This window comes from Camellia sinensis, chromosome 7 (genome assembly GCF_055761805.1).
Source record: "Camellia sinensis isolate YWXY chromosome 7, ASM5576180v1, whole genome shotgun sequence".
Lineage (NCBI taxonomy): Eukaryota > Viridiplantae > Streptophyta > Magnoliopsida > Ericales > Theaceae > Camellia > Camellia sinensis.
The window spans coordinates 185,247,451-185,267,938 of record NC_138967.1 but is presented as its reverse complement, the minus strand read 5'-3'; the positions used below and the strand labels follow the sequence as shown (position 1 = coordinate 185,267,938).

The 20,488-nt window shown below is 35.0% G+C and overlaps 1 protein-coding gene across 1 annotated transcript; it reads left to right on the top strand.

The window, feature by feature from the left end:
- Positions 1-14,460: 14,460 nt before the first annotated feature.
- Positions 14,461-16,731, top strand: LOC145796375 (disease resistance protein RPM1-like). The gene is made up of 2 exons (XM_082881466.1): positions 14,461-15,953; positions 16,068-16,731. The coding sequence occupies exons 1-2, from the start codon at positions 14,461-14,463 to the stop codon at positions 16,729-16,731; spliced, it is 2,157 nt and encodes a 718-aa protein (XP_082737592.1).
- The last annotated feature ends 3,757 nt before the right edge of the window (positions 16,732-20,488 follow it).

Below are 20,488 nucleotides of genomic sequence, written 5' to 3'. Positions count from 1 at the left end.
AAGGCTAACTTAAGCAGTAGCTAGAATTTGGAGGATTAGAGCTCATAAGTGAGTAATTGGGTATGAATTCATGAGTTTGAGTTTGTAATTTTGTGAATTCAAAATTAAATGGTAATCAAGAGCATGAATTGAATTGATTATGATGAGATTGAAATCTATAAGCAAATGCATGTTTAGAATTGCCATAAATTTGCATAATCTAGCATGAGGCATGATAAACATGAAGAATTGAGCACCAAATTCCACATGCATGCATAATTTTCATGAGTTTCATGATTATAAGTATCATTTGTACCATTTGAGATAAAATTAGAGTCAAAAATTAAAATGCATGCATGATTGATGTAGATATGGAGTTTGTATGGGGTTGAATGCATGAGTTTTGAAATTTATGAAGAGAATTCAAGATAATTTATGAGGTGGACCATGATTTTAGTCAATTGGTCCCAATTACTTATGTTCTTGTGTTATATGATGTCCTTCCATGCTATTGTACCAGAAACATGAGTTTTGGGCCTTTGAACATCAAGTTTGAGCTTCAAATTCAATTCTGGAAATTCCAGAATTCGTCGGGTTTGCTCAAGCGGGGAAAGAGCCGCTCGAGCGTGAAATTCTAGCTCTCAGAACTTTTGCAGACATTGATGTCCGCTCGAGCGGGGGAAGAGTCACGCTCGAGCACCCAGTCACATATTTTGACTCTCAGCTTGAGCGTCCGAAGTCGCGCTCGAGCACGAAATCGAGGCAACCAGTACTTTTGCAGACCCAAGGGGTCCGCTCGAGTGACCAAAGACACACTCGAGTGGAGAGCCCTGTTTCAGAAATTTTAAAAAGTTGTTTTGTGTTTCATTTTCCATTCTCTTCCATTTCTAAGCGCTCTTAGGCATGCATTGAGCTTTGTATATGACCTAAAAGGATAAGAAAGGGGCCTAAGAGAAAGAAATAAATTAAGAACAGATTGAATCATTTGTGACCTAGTATGTGTTATGAATTGTGTAGGGTTGAACACAAGGACGAATCCACCGGCAGAATATTGTGATTAATATCTTAGTAAAGATATTTTGAAGTATGCTATTTGTCCAATTGCTTACTCCTATTTGAGTTTCATAAGTTTGTTAATTTGAATTGTGGACAAATAGCCGTTTGATATGAATGATTAGGCCAAAGGCCGTTTGACATGAATGATTGAGCCTAAGGCCGTTGGACATGAATGATTGGGCCAAAGGCTGTTGGATGTGAATGATTGGACCAAAGGCCGTTTGACGTAAATGAATTGGGCCCAAGGCCGTCTGTTAAAGACGAAGTGGGCCAGAGGCCGTTTGATACGTTTTAGTTTGTAGCCGTTTAATGTACTAAATAGCACTATGAATGGGCCCAAGGCCGTCTGATACATTTGTTTCAAATTTCATTCATGTATCCTCTTTGTTTGATATTATTCACTGGGCTTTCAATCACTCTCTCATTCATGTGTATGTAGGTGAGCAAAGAGATGTCCAAACCCAACCTCAGTGAAGTATGTGAGAAAAGTCAAGGTTCTGAGGAGTCAGCCTAAACATCTCACGCACGAGACTTGTTTGTTTCTTTTGACTTGCTTTTTGTTGCTTTGGTGAAAATGTTAGATCACCATGTACATAAGCTTTTGGTTTGGCTGGCTATCATTTGAATGATCCTGTATGTTTAAAATTCCATGTTATGTTCCCTGGTGGTGGTTATTAACGAGTATGTGCGAGATATTGTGATGTGCCATGTAAGCACAGCTCTATGAACAAAATTTTTAAGTTTGCTTCTGTTTTGGCTCCTTGACTCTGTTGTAATATGTTTCATTGGGTTTGAGATCGTAGGTAATCCCTTGATTACTGGCCGGTTATGACCTTAACCCATAGGGGCGGGTTCGGGTCATGACAGAGTGGTATCAGAGCACAAGTTAATAATTCACACACTTGTCCAAAAGAGCAATAAGCATCTAGAAAAGATCTAGGATGCATTCATGTGATAAGTATGAATATGAAAGCATCGAGAACATGCTTAAATACTTCAAGATGAATGATTATGTGCTATATGTCTGTGATTTACTTGCATTGCGAATTATTTGAATGTGTAGGCTCTTTGGTATATGCATACTTGTGAACCTTTTGTATAAAGAATAATGCAAGTCTAATCAGATGGTGAGAACAAGAGGTGATGAAATACATGAGTCTTCTACTGCCAGAATGGATAGGATGGATAGATTGATTCAAGAAATGGCAGAAACATTGAGGCAACAACAACAGTGGCAATAACAGCGGCAACAACCACATCCTTCGCCTCCTCCTCCAGTACCACATGTCTAAGACCTTCAGAATGATGACCGAATAATAGCTTTCACCAAAGAGTTTAAAAAAATGAAACCGCCATAGTTTCATGGGGGATTGGATCCGTTAAAGGCAGAAGCATGGGTCCTTGGAATAGAAAAGTTATTTGAAGTGTTTCCTTGCCTAGAGACACAAAAAAGTATTGCTAGCCTCTTTTACTCTTGAGGATGAGGCAAAAAGATGGTGGATATTGATGCGTGAAAACAATAAGGATATTGGTTGGGCACGATTTTTGGAGATTTTCTACGACAAATATTTTCCACAATGTGTCCGTGATAGGAAAGTGTTGGAATTCATGGAACTTAAACAGAACAGCATGACAGTAGCTGAGTATGAGGCCAAGTTCACTAAATTGGCCAGATTTGCATCACATGTGGTCGACACCGACTACAAGAAAGCGAGGCATTTTGAAGGAGGGCTTCAAGATGACATCTTAGAGAAAGTGAATGTGCTCAAGCTGGAAACCTACATTGAGGTGCTAGACCGAGCCATAATATCAGAAGCTAACATAGCCAGACAAGCCAAATCAATAACTGACTGGAAAGGTAGTAAAAGACAAGGCTTCTTTTCGAAGAAGAAATTTTCAAAGAAGCAGAATACGAGCTCCTCAAGTACTTCGAATTTTTCCTGAGACACATCCCCAATGTGCAACCAGTGTGGAAAAAAGCACCATGGGGTTTGTTACCATATATCAGGAGCCTGTTTTAAGTGTGGTAAGACGGGGCACATGGCTAGGGATTGTAAACAAAACAGTGGAAGGTTAGCTGCTAGCTCAACTGCATCAATTCCAAAATCGGGAAATACCACGAGGCCTACTATCACCGGAGACACCGTAAGGCAAGGAAGAGTTTTTGTGCTTGTTCCGGGCGATACACGGAATGCTGAAGTCGTTGTCTCAGGTACTATCTCTATATGCAATCAGGATGCTTTTGTGTTAATTGACTTCAGATCAACACACTCTTCTTTAACTTGTGCATTTGCATCTAGACTGAGTAGACCTCTAGAATCATTGCCATATTTACTATATGTATCTACTCCATCCAGGGAATCTGTATTGTGTGCATCTGTATATCGATTTTGTGACATGTGTATTGCGAATGCTATTCTGTATGTAGATTTGTTGCCCTTGGACTTTAGACATTTTGATGTAATTCTGGGCATGGATTGGTTAACTAAATATTGTGCCACCATTGATTGTGTAACAAAATAGGTTGTATTTAAACCACTAGAACAAGAAGAAATTATGTTTGTGGGTAACGGGGTAGTGCCTCCACCTTATTTGATATTTGCAATGAAAGCATGTAAATTGATCAAGAAAGGGTGCCAGGGTTACTTGTGTTGTGTGTTATCTGAACAAAATGTGAATGTAGAATTGAGTAGTATCCCTATTGTTAGCGAATTTCCAGATGTATTTCCAGACGAATTGCCAGGGGAATTAGTGGACAGGGAGATGGAGTTTACTATTGAAGTTATGCCGGGCACTCAGCCTATTTCTAAAACTCCCTACAAAATGGCTACTGCTGAAATGAAAGAATTGAAAGAACAATTGCAAGACTTACTTGACAAAGGGTTTATTCGACCTAGTACTTCACTATGGGATGCACCGGTGTTATTTGTGAAGAAGAAAGATGGAACCTTGCGCCTATGTATTGACTATCGAGAATTGAACAAGGTGACAATAAAGAATAAATATCCCTTACCTCATATTGATGACTTGTTTGACCAATTGCAGGGATCACAAGTGTTCTCCAAAATTGATTTGAGATCCGGATATCACCAGTTGAAGGTAAAGGCAGAAGATGTTGAGAAAATAGCATTCAAAACGAGGTATGGTCATTATGAATTTCTTGTTATGCCATTTGAGGTGACTAATGCTCCTGCAGCATTTATGGACCTAATGAATCAAATTTTTAACACTTACCTTGATGAATTTGTTGTGGTTTTTATTGATGACATCTTGATATATTCAAAGAACAAACTCGAACATGAACACCACTTGAGAACCGTCTTGCAAACACTTAGAGAAAAGAAATTAATTGCCAAAGTAAAGAAACGTGAATTTTGGTTGGATGAAGTTATTTTCTTAAGGCATGTTATCAACAAGGAGGGGATTTCAGTGGATCCACAGAAGATAGAGGCAATTGTGAATTGGCCTACACCGACGAATGTAACAGAAGTCCGCAGTTTCATGGGCTTAGCTGGGTACTACAGAAGGTTTGTGAAAGACTTTTTGAAAATAGCTGTACCACTCACTCATCTGACACGTAAGGGGCAACCATTTGAATGGAATGGCGAAAGAGAATCTTCCTTTCATGAACTGAAAACGAGATTGACCACTGCACCAGTGTTGACATTGCCCACAGGTACAAAAAATTTTGTAATTTTCAGTGATGCGTCTTATAAAGGTTTGGGTTGTGTATTAATGCAGAATGGAAGGGTGATTGCCTACGCCTCTCGGCAGTTGAGGCCACACAAGAAGAACTACCCGCGCATGACTTAGAACTGGCCGCAGTTGTATTTGCTTTAAAAATCTGGCGACATTATTTGTATGGGGCAAAATGCGAAGTCTACACAGATCACAAAAGTCTAAAGTACTTCTTTATACAGAAAAAGTTAAATATGCGACAGAGAAGATGGATTGAATTGATAAAAGACTATGATCTTCAGATTCAGTATCACCCCGGGAAAGCCAATACAATTGCTGATGCTTGAGCAGAAAATTGACAGGGAATTTAGCATGTTTACTTATTGAACAGAAAGAAATTTTGCTAGATTTTGAGAGGACCGAGACTGAAGTTGTGTTACACAAACAAACCGGGTTGATCGTTGTCATTTCAGCTGAACCAGCAATAATTACTGAAATTAAGCAAAGACAAAAAGATGACGAGTTCCTCAAGAAAGTGATTGATGAATTTGAGGCAAGTCCGAAAACAGAGTTCAGCATTGAAGGTGAAGTGTTGAGATTTCAAAACTGAATGTGTGTCCCAAATGTTCCGGAACTAAAGAAAAGGATTTTAGATGAAGCTCATAAGTCAATATTTGCTATGCATCCGGGTAATAACAAAATGTATCGGGACTTGAAGCAAGGCTATTGGTGGCCCAAAATGAATAAAGAAATTGCAGAGTATGTGTCCAAGTGCCTTTAATGTCAGCAAGTTAAAGTTGAACATCAGAAACTGGGAGGTCTACTTCAACCTCTCCCTATTCCGGAATGGAAGTGGGAGCATGTGACTATGGACTTTGTTGTTGGTCTACCTCGAACTTCTTGAGGTATGGACTCTATTTGGGTTATAGTTGATAGACTGACTAAGTCTATACAATTTCTACCTGTTAGAACTATATTTGATGCTTATAGACTGGTTACTATATACATTGATGAGATTGTTTGTTTACACGGAGTTCCGGTGTCCATTGTCTCGAATAGAGATCCGATATTTGTGTCTAGATTGTGAAAAAGTTTGCAAAGAGCAATGGGAACAAAACTGAGATTCAGTACCGCGTTCCATCCACAAACAGACGGGCAATCAGAACGGACCATACAAACTTTGTAAGACATGCTACGAATATATGCCTTAGATTTCCAAGGGAGTTGGGAAGATTATTTGCCACTAGCAGAGTTTGCATACAATAATAACTCCCACTCCAGCATTGGTATGGCACCATACGAAGCCTTGTATGGCAAGAAGTGTAGATCGCCAATTTGTTAGACAGAAGTTGGGGATAGGGCTCTACTTGGGCCTGAAATTGTGCAAGACATTTCTAAGAAGATCAAAATTATTCAACAAAGGCTCAAAACAGCTCAGAGTCGACAAAAGAATTATCCAAACGTTCGAAGAAGACCTCTTGAGTACGAGGTTGGTGATCATGTATTTATTCAGGTAATTCCGATGAAGGGCCAAGTAAGGTTCCAAAAAAAAGGATAAATTATCACCCCGCTACATCGGGCCGTTCCAAATTCTAGAAAGGCTTGGTCCAGTTGCTTATCGAGTCGCTTTGCCACCGGGATTCGAACAAATGCACAATGTATTCCATGTATCGATGTTGATGGGTTATCTTCGAGATCCGTTTTATGTGACTGATTACCACCGGATAGCCCTTGATGAAAATATGGAATACGCGGAATGGCCGGAACGAATCATTGACTGGCAAGTGAAATAGTTGCGAAGCAAGTCCATCCCGATGGCGAAAGTAGAATGGAAAGAACACTATGGGACGGATGCTACATGGGAAAAAGAGGATGAGATGCGACTACGCTATCCATATTTGTTTCCAGACGAAGGTAAAATAAGTTTAGAGGACCAAACTTCCTAAAAGGGAGAAGATTGTGAAAACCATATTCCTTGTTATGCTAATTGATTGTAATTATGATCATGATTATATGTTTGACATGGTTTTGAGTGATAATTACATGATATATGTGTTTTTGTATTTCTATCTGTTCACCGTAGGAAAATCTGTTTGATTTTCTGCTTTAGAATTTAAATTGAAGGCCGTAGAGGTATCAGAAACTGAAATTGACTACGCCATTGTGATTAGCGTAATTTTTAGAGCCTACGGTGAAATTTAATTGAAAATTGATTCGGATCGAAATAATTAGATTAAATTGATTAATTTAGGCTCAACTAATTAGCCTTAATCAAAATTGATTAGGCAAACATGTATAAGTGGCCTATTTATATTATGAACATTGTTTTTGAGCTCATTTTCTCGCCTTTGGCTGAGATTACTCTAGAGAGAGAGAGAGAGAGGGTCGGTTAGAGAGAGAGAGAGTGAGGGCAATTGGAGAATTGAGCAAGAAACTTGAAGAGTGTGAAGATTAACTCAAGCATTAGCTAGAATTTGGAGGATTAGAGCTCATAGGTGAGTAATTGGGTATGAATTCATGAGTTTGAGTTTGTAATTTTGTGAATTCAAAATTAAATAGTAATCAAGAGCATGAATTGAATTGATTATGATGAGATTGAAGTCTATATGCACATGCATGTTTAGAATTGCCATAAATTTGCATAATCTACCATTAGGCATGATGAACATGAAGAATTGAGCACCAAATTCCACATGCATGCATAATTTTCATGAGTTTCATGATTATAAGTATCATTTGTACCATTTGAGATAGAATTGGAGTTAAAAATTAACATGCATCCATGATTGATGTAGATATGGAGTTTGTATGGGGTTGAATGCATGAGTTTTGAAATTTATGAAGAGAATTCAAGATAATTTATGAGGTGGACCATGATTTTAGTCAACTGGTCCCAATTACTTATGTTCTTGTGTTATATGATGTCCTTACAAGCTATTGTACCAGAAACATGAGTTTTGGGCCTTTGAACATCAAGTTTGAGCTTCAAATTCAATTTTGGAAATTCCAGAATTCGTCGGGTCCGCTCGAGCGGGGAAAGAGCCGCTCAAGCGTGAAATTCTAACTCTCAGAACTTTTACAGACATTGATGTCCGCTCGAGCGGGGGAAGAGTCACGCTCGAGCGCCCAGTCATATGTTTTGACTCTCAGCTTGAGCGTCCGAAGTCGCGCTTGAGCGCGAAATCGAGGCAACCAGTACTTTTGCAGACCCAAGAGGTTCGCTCAAGTGGCCAAAGACACACTCGAGCGGAGAGCCCTGTTTCAGAAATTTTAAAAAGTTATTTTGTGTTTCATTTTCCGTTCTTTTCCATTTCTAAGCACTCTTAGGCATGCATTGAGCTTTGTATATGACCTAAAAGGATAAGAAAGGGGCCTAAGAGAAAGAAATAAATTAAGAATGGATTGAATCGTTTATGACCCAATATGTGTTATGAATTGTGTAGGGTCAAACACAAGGACGTATCCACCGGCAAAACACTGTGAGTAATATCTTAGTAAAGATATTTTGAAGTATGCTATTTGTCCAATTGCTTACTCCTATTTGAGTTTCATAAGTTTGTTAATTTGAATTGTGAACAAATAGCCGTTTGATATGAATGATTGGGCCAAAGGCCGTTTGACATGAATGATTGGGCCAAAGGCCGTTGGACATGAATGATTGGGCCAAAGGCCGTTTGACGTAAATGAATTGGGCCTAAGGCCGTTTGTTAAAGACAAAGTGGGCCAGAGGTCGTTTGATACGTTTTAGTTTGTAGCCGTTTAATGTACTAAATAGCGCTATGAATGGGCCCAAGGCCGTCTGATACATTTGTTTTAAATTTCATTCATGTATCCTCTTTATTTGATATTATTCACTGGGCTTTCGCTCACTCTCTCATTCATGTGTATGTAGGTGAGCAAAAAGATGTCCAAACCCAGCCTCAGTGAAGTATGTGAGAAAAGTCAAAGTTTTGAGGAGTCAGCCTAAACGTCTCACGCACGAGACTTGTTTGTTTCTTTTGACTTGCTTTTTGTTGCTTTGGTGAAAATGTTAGATCACCATGTACATAAGCTTTTGGTTTGGCTGGCTATAATTTGAATGGTCCTGTATGTTTAAAATTCCATGTTATGTTCCCTGGTGTGGGTTATTAACGAGTATGTGCGAGATATTATGATGTGCCATGTAAGCACAGCTCTATGGACAAAATTTTTAAGTTTGCTTCTGTTTTGGCCCCTTGACTCTGTTGTAATATGTTTCATTGGGTTTGAGGCCGTAGGTAATCCCTTGATTACTAGCCGGTTATGACCTTAACCCACAGGGGCAGCTTTGGGTCATGACAGCAGGAGTCCGAACAGTAGGGCCAGTCATCCTCCAAAAGAAGCACGAAAAGTCGAGTTACACCCCCTAGTCCCTTTATAGCTCCGCCACTGCCAATTCCCAATCATTGCAAACTTAGAAAAAAAAATTGAAAAAATAAAATAAAAATAAAGATAGAGAAGCCTAAACAAATAAGAACCTAAAAATAATGAAAGAACAGAAAAGAACAAAAGTCAGCGAGTAGAAAACTAACCTATGATCCTCATGGAAGTTCTCCAAGAGCAAAAGACAATTCACAGTAGAGAGAGAGAGAGAGAGAGAGAGAGAGTTGGATTTGTCTAGTTTTTTGGATTTGGCCCAGGCCCAATGATAGGCCCAACTGATATGGCCCTTAAAATATATGGGTTGGACTCATGAGCTGGCCCATGACCTATGTCGGAAGTTCAAATTAACCTCATATATATATCTATTAAATAAAATATTCTCTCCCTCTCATTTTTATTTTTATTTTTTGTGTACAAATACAGTTTTAGTAAAATAATGAAATTAAAATTGATAAAACTAAGGGGAATTTTTTTTAGGATTCTTGATATTAAGATTTTATAAAATAAAGGGCATACAATATTTTCATAGTAGTTAAGGTCCCTCAACATTTCTACAGAGAAATTTTGCTTGGCTCAGAGAAATTTTAATTTTCACAGAGAAATTTCTCTGTGATTATACCAAGTCGGATGAAATTTCTCTGAGTCGAATTTTCTCTGTAAAAATATTGAGGGACCTTAGCTAATAAAAAAAATTATCTTGGACCTCTCATACTACACAAAGTTGGAGAGAAATGTTTCACTAATTTTCTCTAAAACTAAATGAGTAACACTCTAACTGTGAAAGTAATAACTATATTTTTATGAAATTAAAGATGCATAGAATTTAATAACATAATCATAATGAATGTAATTATGTATTTCAAGAAATAAAGTTTATTTTTTGTTTTCTTGATTCAATATTCTATTCTAATTATGGTAACGCATTTTAAGATTTTGTGTTATATAAGTAACTTTTTTTCTTAATTTATTTTGAATTTAATAAAAAAAGGATTGAACTAAGTGAAATTCTATTGTACACACTATATGCATCTTTTGTTATGAATTTTGAATCAATGGTTATGACGTATATCACATATTGTAATGTTCGTTATGATAAGACTTTGGTTATAATTCAAGAACTATTTTGTTATATTTCATATGATATTTAGTTCTAAATTATTATTTTTTTAATTATAATCCCCATAATATTTAGTTATGTCATTTGTAATAATCAAACTTGCAAATGCCATCATTTGTATATGATACACATCTTGAAAGTATTTCTCTTGCATTTAATGCCTAGATTAGGCTCGTATGGCCAAGACCGACTTGAATCCTACAAACTCATATTTTTAAGTCCATAGAGATGGCCTGGCTCGAACTCAAATTGTTGACTAGTCAAAACCCATGGACATAGGCCTTAAATTTTAGGTCCGGGCTAGCCCATTGCCATGGCTTTTTTTTAAAATGACCCATTGCCATGTTCCTTGGCTAAAATTAAAAGGTCAAGTTTATCTTTTCAATTTATTTTTTATTTAAAAACATCAATTTTATTTTTAGATTTGTCTCATCTAAATGATTCTAATTTAAAACCAAAAATAAATAAATAAATAAATAAAGATAAAATAAGCCGAACTAAAAAAGTTAAAAAAAAAAAAAAAAAAAAACACGAACTCCCAAAGAAAGCTGTGGTGTAGTTGGGCCTATTATAGTGATTTAAATTGTTTATCTTGATCAGTGGCGGAGCCAGAAATTTGATATAAGGGTACCTATTAATTATAATTTCAAAATTTTTCTTTCCCAATCAATAACAACTCACTGTTTGATTTAGTGAAATTAGCATTTAATTCTTAAATTTGCATATCCAAAATAGTATAGAATAATTCAGCACGATAGTGATGTAGGTTTGTAATTTCTTGAGCATTGTGCCTTTTTCTCCCTCGAACTACAAACATATCATTCATTTGGAGAACATCAATTTCATACTTTTATGTATATTAATATTAATAAATTTAAAATAAGAGCAAAATAAAAAAAATTCATGTTATTTTAATTTTTTATTTTTTTAAAAAATAATTAATATTTTAAGATAATAAAAAATAAAATAAGGAATTAATATTTTAAAATGGAAAGGAATAAAATTTATAATCTTCATAATTAACAACAGATCCATCGAGGGTACATATACCACTATATAGGTTTATTTTAGAAAATTAATTAAAAGTTAATTTTTTTACTTTTTAATTTTTTTTAATCATATTATTTCTCTATTTTTTTATAAAAAATTTAAAAATTAATTTTTAACCTATTTGTGCTGTAATCAGCCTGCAAAGAGAAGAATCCTATTAAATATTAATTTCTCTCTCTCTATATATATATCCATTAAAAACAAAATGGGAGAGGCATTGGTGATTGCGTCGCCAAGTAGCAAATTTTTCGAATCTTTTAACACACACTTCACACAGTGCAACTGGTGATTATGTCACCGAGTAACAAATTTTTCGAATCTTTAACATACTCCACATAGCACAAATTAAAAAAAAAAAAAAAATTAAAAGTCAGGGGGCACGGGACCCCTTGCCCCTACATGGCTCCACCCCTGATCTTGGTTATCGTGTGTAAATTATACATTAAAAAATAAACAAATTTAATCATTATAACCAGATAATTTTGTTATATTTATTTATCAAAGATAAATGGTGTACTTATCATCCAATTTGTGAAGACAGGTAAAAAGCATGTAATCATGATTATTAAATAATTTATACAAAAAATTAACAAATCAAAAAAATTAGATCTCCAAAGACACATGTTAAATTCCATAAACCCAAACAACTATACTGTTAGGAATGATAATTTTCTACCGCCCCTACATCCCTGCTTGCTCTGCATGGATTTTATCTTCCGGTCCAGACTATATTTATTAAATATATTTATATAATATATAATCTTTACTTTTTTTTTTTTTCCAATATAATAAGATTACAACTATGCTGCAGACCCCCAGTGAGGTGGCGAGCCCCCACTGGCTGAAACTCAAAAAAAAAATAAATAAAAAATAAAACAGTTTTTTTTTTTGTCCAATCACAGCGCGCTACCTCACTGGGGGTTGACCCCCAATGGGGGTCCGAAGCATTTTTCATAAGATTAAAACACTAAAATATGATACTTAACATTTATTTCTTTTTCTTACATCTTTTAACTTTCATTAATATTTACAATTTTTTTAAGTTATGAAATTAATCAGTCCTGCTTTGTTCTCAGACCACCCTACCCTAGCCATTGACCTTATTTCCCCCACCCTCAATACAATTCAAAACAGGGACTACAAACTTGGGTAAATTATTCAATAATCTCAAAATATCCTTGTTTGGTTTGTGCTTCTCAAAAAATTTTGAGAAAAATTCTTTACAAATAAGTTTTCAAAAGTAGTCAAACCAAACAAATTTTTCCAAATTTTTTTTCCAAAACTTGTTTGGTTTACAAATTTTTCAAACAAATCTCTCTCTCATACACATCAAATCAATCACTTTTTTCAAAACTCTTTCTCAAAATAATTTTTCAAAACATCTTTTAAAAAAAAATCAAACCAAACAAATTTTCGTACTTTTTATCTCAAAACTTGTTTTTCAAATACAAACCAAACAAGCCCATGTATCTATATTTCTTATCAATCCTTATTTAATATACTCCCTCACGTTTCTCAATCACCCGATACAATATCTTATCTATCCATATTTTTTATCAATCACAATACTATAAAAAATCATATGTTCATACTCTAAAATTACTGAATAATTACTCATTAACTTGATATGTTATCATTTCTATGTACAATTAGTCAAATCCTTTTTTGTCCACTAAAACACGTGGGGCTAAAACGTGTGGGATACATCGGACTTTCGGTACCAAAACATGGAACTTTCATACTTCCAGTTTGAGCAATTATTTAGAGGTTCGTTCAAAAAGAAAAAAATTTATTTAGAGGTTGCCTAAATACACAAATGTGTTGGTAAAAATAAAAATTAATTTGACGAAAATCAAGATAAAATATTTTGGGTAATTGAGTTTTCAGAATATGTTTACTATTTTTTTTAAAATAAAAATTAATTTGACAAAAATCAATATAAAAAAAATTATCTTAAAAAAGAGAACCATTAAATGATGAGAATGTTTTATTTTTCGTTTTTTTACCAAAAAGTTTTATTTTGTTTTTTTGTTTTTTTTTTTAAAACTCAACCAAACAAGGTACATCATTAATTTTTTTTTCCCAAAAAAAAAAGCAAAAACTAATTTAACTTTTTTTTTAGTATTTACTTTCATCAAAACTAGTTTGCATATTAATAGGTGTCAGTAGTTTAGATTAAATGCATTGCGGATTATTTATGGATTATGTCAATTTGGTTAATGTCATTTCGACCGAAATATATTTAATCTAAAATTTTACAATTTGTGCCAATTAAAGAAAATAAAAAATAATAATTAAAGTTTTGGATGAAAAATGATTATGATAATTTCCAAAATTCACAATTCATAGTCTTATTTTGAAATCCCAATTTTCCTATGCACCTAATTGCACCATATCACAGAGTCTATCTTTGGAAAGAAAAATGAGTATTGGGTTACATAATTTAAGTTGTTCAAAATTTTAAAATAATCTTTTGTTTATCAAATCAAATTTTACTGTGAAATTGTTACCAACTGAACTACATGAATTAAAATTAAAAATTATGAAAACTAAATAGACGAAATTGCTAATATATAATTATTATTATTATTTTTTTTTGGATCATAAAAATTGCTAATATATAATTAAAACAGAAAAGAGAGTGACCAAATTTTGATAGATGCTTCCACACGTGTGAGGGACGTCCTCCACCCCTTATTTTATACCCTTTTATCATCTTCAGTTTAGAGTTGTCATCAACATTGCAAAATTGTCATCAACATTGCAAAATGGCCGAGAGCGCAGTGTTCCATCTACTAGCCAACTTCGCACCCTTCCTCCAACAAGAGGCCAATTTGTTGACTGGAGTTCGAGATGAGATCCAATACATCAGAGATGAATTCGATCGCATGACTGCTTTCCTCAGAGTTGCCGATGCTATGGAAGAAAACAATCCCGAACTCAAAGTATGGGTCAAGCAAGTCCGAGAAGGTGCGTACGACATTGGAGATGTTCTCGAGTTGTTCATGCTTCGCCTCGGACATTGTCATGGCTCTGGATTTCGCGGTTTTCTTCGTAAGGTTTCTTGCTTTATTAAAACTTTAAAAGCCCATCACCAAATTGCTTCTGAAGTTCAAAGAATGAAAGCTAGTGTCATCGATATTTCGAAGGGACATCAGAGGTACCATGAAAGATAGGGTATGTTAGAGGCAGGCTCAAGCTCAAGGTCCACTGGTTTTAACAAAGCATGGCATGATTGTCGCGGCGATGCCCTTCTACTCGATGAAGCAGAGCTTGTGGGCATCGATGAACCCAAATCGGAACTGATTTGGTGGTTGGTGCACGAAGATCCCAAACTCAAGGTGCTCTCCGTATCAGGAATGGGCGGATTGGGCAAAACAACACTCATTAAAAAGGTCTTCAATGATGCAGTTGTGAAGAAGCATTTCCAGAACTATGCTTGGATCACTGTTTCTGAATCCTTTAACATCAAGGAGCTCCTAAAAGGCATGATCAAACAACTTTTTGAAGAAGTCAACCAACCAGTCCCACAAGGGGTGGAGTACATGGATATGAATAGCTTGAAAGGGATAATTCATGCTTTCCTGCAACAAAAGAGGTATCTGCTTGTTTTCGATGATGTATGGGATATTCATGCATGGCAATCATTTAGATATGTGTTTCCCATTGGCAATTGTGGCAGTCGAGTAGTGCTCACAACCAGAAATGCAGATTTAGCTTCTTTCTCTAGTAAAGAAGATCATGGGGATGTCTATAACCTTCAGCCCTTGCCTCCCAAAGAGTCTTGGACATTGTTTTGTAGGAAAACATTTATGGAGAATTCTTGCCCTTCACATTTGGAAGGACTTTCAAGAGCCATCTTGAATAGATGTGAGGGATTGCCGCTTGCAATTGTGACAGCTAGTGGTCTTTTATCAACGAAGGATAAGAGCAATGTGGATGAGTGGGATAAGATCTACCGCAGCCTTGGATCAGAACTACAAGGAAATGACAAACTGTTGAGCATGAAAAAAATATTGTCACTTAGTTACATTGATTTACCTTACTATCTAAAGTTTTGCTTTCTATATCTAAGCATTTATCCAGAGGATTATTTGATTGAACACTCGAGATTGATTCGGTTATGGGTGGCAGAAGGCTTCGTAGAAATGAAAGCAGGAATGACTATAGAAGAAGTTGCCGAGGGCTACCTCAATGAGCTAATCAATAGAAGCTTAGTTCAAGTGGCGGAGATGAGATCAGATGGAAGGTTCGAAACGTATCGCATCCATGACCTCTGGCATGAAATTATTGTTTTGAAGTCGGAAGAGCAAAACATTGTGACAATAGCTGGTGAACAAAGAAGAGTGTGGCCTGAAAAGGTGCGGTGCTTGTCAATCCACAATCATTTGGAAAATACACAACAAAGCAAGTGTTTCACTCGACTTCGTTCTTTGCTTATGTTCAATGCAACAAATTCACTGTCCATGTTGTCCATGTTTGCATTGTCAAATGATGGTCTACGATTGCTAACCGTGTTGGAATTGAGAGGTGCCTCATTGGAGACATTCCCAAATGAAGTTTTGAAACTATTTCAACTTAGGTATTTAAGTTTGAGGGGAACCAATGTAAAAATAATACCCAAGTCGATTGGAAAGCTCCAAAACCTGGAAACATTGGACCTTAAACATACGTATGTCACTGAGTTGCCTGATGATATCCTGAAGCTCCAATGACTTCGCCATATCTTGTTGTATCACTACATACAAAATCCTGTTCCTTCAATTTGTTTTCATGATCACTGCAGATTCAAAGCCCCTACGGAAATAGGAAGTTTGTCATCCTTACAACAACTTTGTTCTATTGAAACAAACCATGACAATGGGACCATTTTACTAGGAGTGGTAGGGAAGTTGGTTCAACTGAAGAAATTACGCATTGAAAAACTGAGAAATGAAGATGGGAGGGTGTTATGCTCGTCCCTTGAGAAGCTTAGTAACCTTCGCTCATTAGTTGTTCGTGCAACAGGAGAAGACGAGATCATTGATCTAGATTCTCTTTCTTCACCTCCTCAACTTCTTCGAACGCTCTACCTTGTAGGAAGTTTACATAAGGTACCGCATTGGATACCGTCACTGCTTAGCTTGGTAAGAGTAGTTTTAGCATGGAGTAAGTTAAGGGATGTTGATCCATTGGAATCCCTTCAAGATTTTCCCAATTTGGTTGAACTTCAACTTCTTCAGACATATGAAGGGGCAAAATTGTGTTTCAAGGCTACTGGATTCCAAAGACTTGTGAGATTAGCACTTTCTGTATTAAAAGGATTGAGATGGGTGAAAGTGGAGGCTGGCTCCATGCCTCATCTTGAAGAGTTACTTATCCGGAAATGTGAATTGGTAGAAGAGTTACCCTCTGGCATTGAACATCTAACCAACCTTCTCTTTATTTGGTTGATATGTCTAATGGATTGAGTTCGAGTCTGGACAGAGACTTAAAAGATGGGAATTATTGGAAAATTGCACACATACCAGAGGTTGGGATTGTGAATACAAAACGTGGCTATATGGAAGAAAATTATCTTTAGTGCGAGAGGAGAGAGCTCTAACCATATTGGATCACCACCACATTTAAAATACTTGTTATGTATTTATTTCATGTGCTCTTGGTACTTGATTTGTTGTATTTATATTGGGATCCAAATTTTCTTTCTTTATTTATTTTTTCTCTATGACAGTTTTGTTTTTTTAGTAGATCAGGAGCCTGTTATTTGACCTCCTGACTCTGAGTTGGTAACTTCACAAATTTTTTAATTGAGATTGTTAATCTTAGGACTCGTTTGGTGAGGTTTTTATTTTTATGATTATTACAATTTTTTGTTTTAGATTTAAAAATTTTGAAAATTTGAATAAAAAAAACGTTTGGTAATTGTTTTCACTCTAAAAAAAAAAGGGCTACAATTTCATAATTCGCGGAAACAAAAAAAAAAAAAAGTGCTTTTACTTAAGTTTCATTCCCTCTTGCCTCCCTCTATCCTCTGGCCACCCTCTTTGTTTCACTAACCATCTTCGACCACTCCCCTTTTTGGTTAGGGGTGATAAATGAACCAAACAGTTTGAGCTCGACTCGTGTTGGCTCATTAAAAGCTCGTTTGAGCTCAGTTTATTAAGTAAACATGTTATGATTGAACACATTTTGAAACTCTTTAAAGTTTTCAAATCAAGCTTGAACAGGCAATTCTCATTTGGCTCAGTTCGATAAGCCTAAAACTATATAAAAATACGAAACTATTCGAGTTTGGTTCAAGAAAATCTCGTTTGAGATCAACTCAAAAAGTAAAGGAACCAAGTTTGAACAAATTTTAAAACTCATTAAAGTTATTAAACCAAGCTTGAAGAGTATACTAATCGGCTCCTTTTTTTTTCTTTTTCTTTTTTTGAACAAGGAAATTAATTGTTTGGCTCATTTATCACCCCAACTTTTGATAACTTACCAAACTTTTTTTTTTTCCATAGTTTTTATATGTTTTGAGAATTAAGTATACCAAATATGCTATTTATTTTATTTTAGTTTTTACAACTACAACAACAACAAAAAAAAAAAAAAAAAGGAGAGGGAAGAAGAAGAATAAAAGAATAAATGTATTTTAGGTTCTCTGTACGGAGAAAACAAAAAAATTAACCACATGTCAAGTTTGAGCAAAATTGCCAAGCGTCAAGTTTGAGTGAAAGTTATGGGTTGAATTGAAGTAGAAGAGATTAGTGGAAAGTTTAGGTGAAAGTGCCCAATTGTTAAGTTTAGATTGGATAGAAATTTGAGTAAAGAATATAGGCCTCCCTTGTTTTGAGTAAAATTGATAAAAATTTGAGTAAAAGAGTGAAGGGAATTCATTTTGATATGAGCTTTTTCAAGTAAAGGAGTGAAGAGGGTTTTGGGAGTTTTTTACTCAAATTAGAATTTGATATATTGAGGATGTACATATCCGGTATTCTTGCGCTTGAGAGAGAGAAAGAGGGTTTGTTTGTGTTTGAAAAAATCGAGCTATTCCAACCAAGAAGATAACAATTACCTAAAGCAGCAGATATAAGAAGACACCCAAACAGGCCATTATTATTCTTTTATATATATATATATATATATCTCCTATCCAACACCCATTGCAATTATAATTCCCATAAACCAGCAATGTCTACTGAATCAGATACCCATTCATGCAGAATTACAAATAAAATAAATAAATAAAGATAGAAAAACTAACCTACGATACAATCGTCGTCGGGGAAGTTCTTTGGCTACCGTTGCTAGACAGAAGTACCACTCAACTCCAAGGGAGAAGAAGAAATAAATCGAAGGGGCGAGAGACAGAAAGTGTGAAACAGAGAGATTTTTATTCATACACAGATACAGAGAGAGAGAGAGAGAGAGTGTTGAAGATTTCTGTTTCTGTTTTTATTTTATTCAAAAAAAAAATATGAAAACTAAAATTTATATGACACATTGCTCTTTTTTTTCTTTTTTTTTTCAAAGAAATAATTCAAAAAAAAATTAAAAATGAAACTTGTTTTCGGAGAGTGTTTTTACAATGTCGTTTTGTACCCAAAACGATATCATTTTAACAATTTTAAATTATTTGAGTCACAAAAATTATGACCCTCAAATATTTTTCTTTTACTATATCCACCTCTCCTCCTTCACATTCGATTGCCATCCATAGTGACAGAGTATTTTGTTCAATTTCTACTTATAGCATGTATAATTAATTTTAAAAGTTGAATCTTTTACTTAGAGTTTTTTATTAATAAATGTCATTTAGGGTTGTTCTAAGAGCATCTCCAATGGTTATTGCTATATTATGGTTGCTATTGCTATAATTTGACAATGAATAGTGTTATTTTGTCAAATTATAGCAATGGTGCTCCAATGGTCATTTGCTATTTTTGGCAAATCTCAACCAATTTCCATCCAAGTTTGTAGGTGTTGTTTGTATATAAATTTTTTGTGATTTTATTTTTATTTATTTTTTGTCTTTTGTGACATTTTTTTACCTGTTTGTTAAAAAAATTATATATTTATATTATTCTCATCTTGACAAATATTGAGGCATCACTATTTTTTGTATTTATATTTATTTATATTTATATTATATAATTTATATAAATATATATAATTTTTATATATTTATATATTTATATTCATTTAAACCATTCCCGAACAAACCCAAAATTATATATTTATATTTATATTATATAATTTTTTGTTGAACAAACCAAACAGAGCCGAACGGCTCTTTATTTACACTGAGGCATCACTACTTTGCTATACATCTGTCTACAATTTCTCACTCTCCTCACTCTCCTCACTCTCATCTCCTCCACGGTTCATTCTCACTCTTTCTCCTCCTCCATGGCCAAAATCAAACAGAGCACAAACCAAATAGAGCACAAGATCGGAACCCGATCTCCCTTTCTCCTCCAAGATCGGAACCCCCTCCTCCATGATGTCCTCCGAGATCGAAACCCTTCTCCTCCATGATCTCCTCCATGATCGGACTCGATCTCCCTCTTCTCCTCCAAGATCTGTGTACTCTCCGTCTCTGGTATGATCTTCATCTATTTACATATATGTTTTGATCTGTGTTGATCTCCATCAAAAAAATCAGTGTTCATGTGTTTTGATCTCCATCAAAAATCTGTGCATGTGTTTTGGGTTTGATTTTGATCATATATATATATATATACGGTCTGCCATGGCTTCATGGGTTTGATCATATATATATATATATATTTATATGTTTTGGGTTTGATTTTGATCTTGATCATATATATATATATATATATACTGTCAACAGAGGTTCATGGGTTTGATCATATATATATATATATATTTTGGGTTTGATTTTGATCATATATATATATACAAGTTGTCTTCATGGGTTTGATCATATATATATATATATATATATATATACACGATCTGTCTTCATGTGAAATTTGCTTGATTGTAAAAATTGGGTTTGATTTTGGAAAATAGCTTCCCTACTGGATTAATTCTGTTATTTTCTCAACTGAATTTGGTGCCAATTTCTGTTGATTTTTGCTGATCTGGCAAGGTTGGCATCTGCTATTTCACTTGCCATATTTGAGAACACATATGGCATCTGCCATCTTTGGCAAGTGAAATAACAGACCGTTGGAGATTGATTTTTGCCATTTCTGTCATTTTTTAGCTTTG

What these genes read in the sequence shown, in the direction of transcription:
- LOC145796375 (XM_082881466.1), top strand. Translation starts at nt 14,461, where the DNA reads ATGTTAGAGGCAGGCTCAAGCTCAAGGTCCACTGGTTTTAACAAAGCA. An exon ending in ACATTGGACCTTAAACATAC is followed by an intron (nt 15,954 to 16,067) that starts GTATGTCACTGA and finishes TGATCACTGCAG; the next exon opens with ATTCAAAGCCCCTACGGAAA.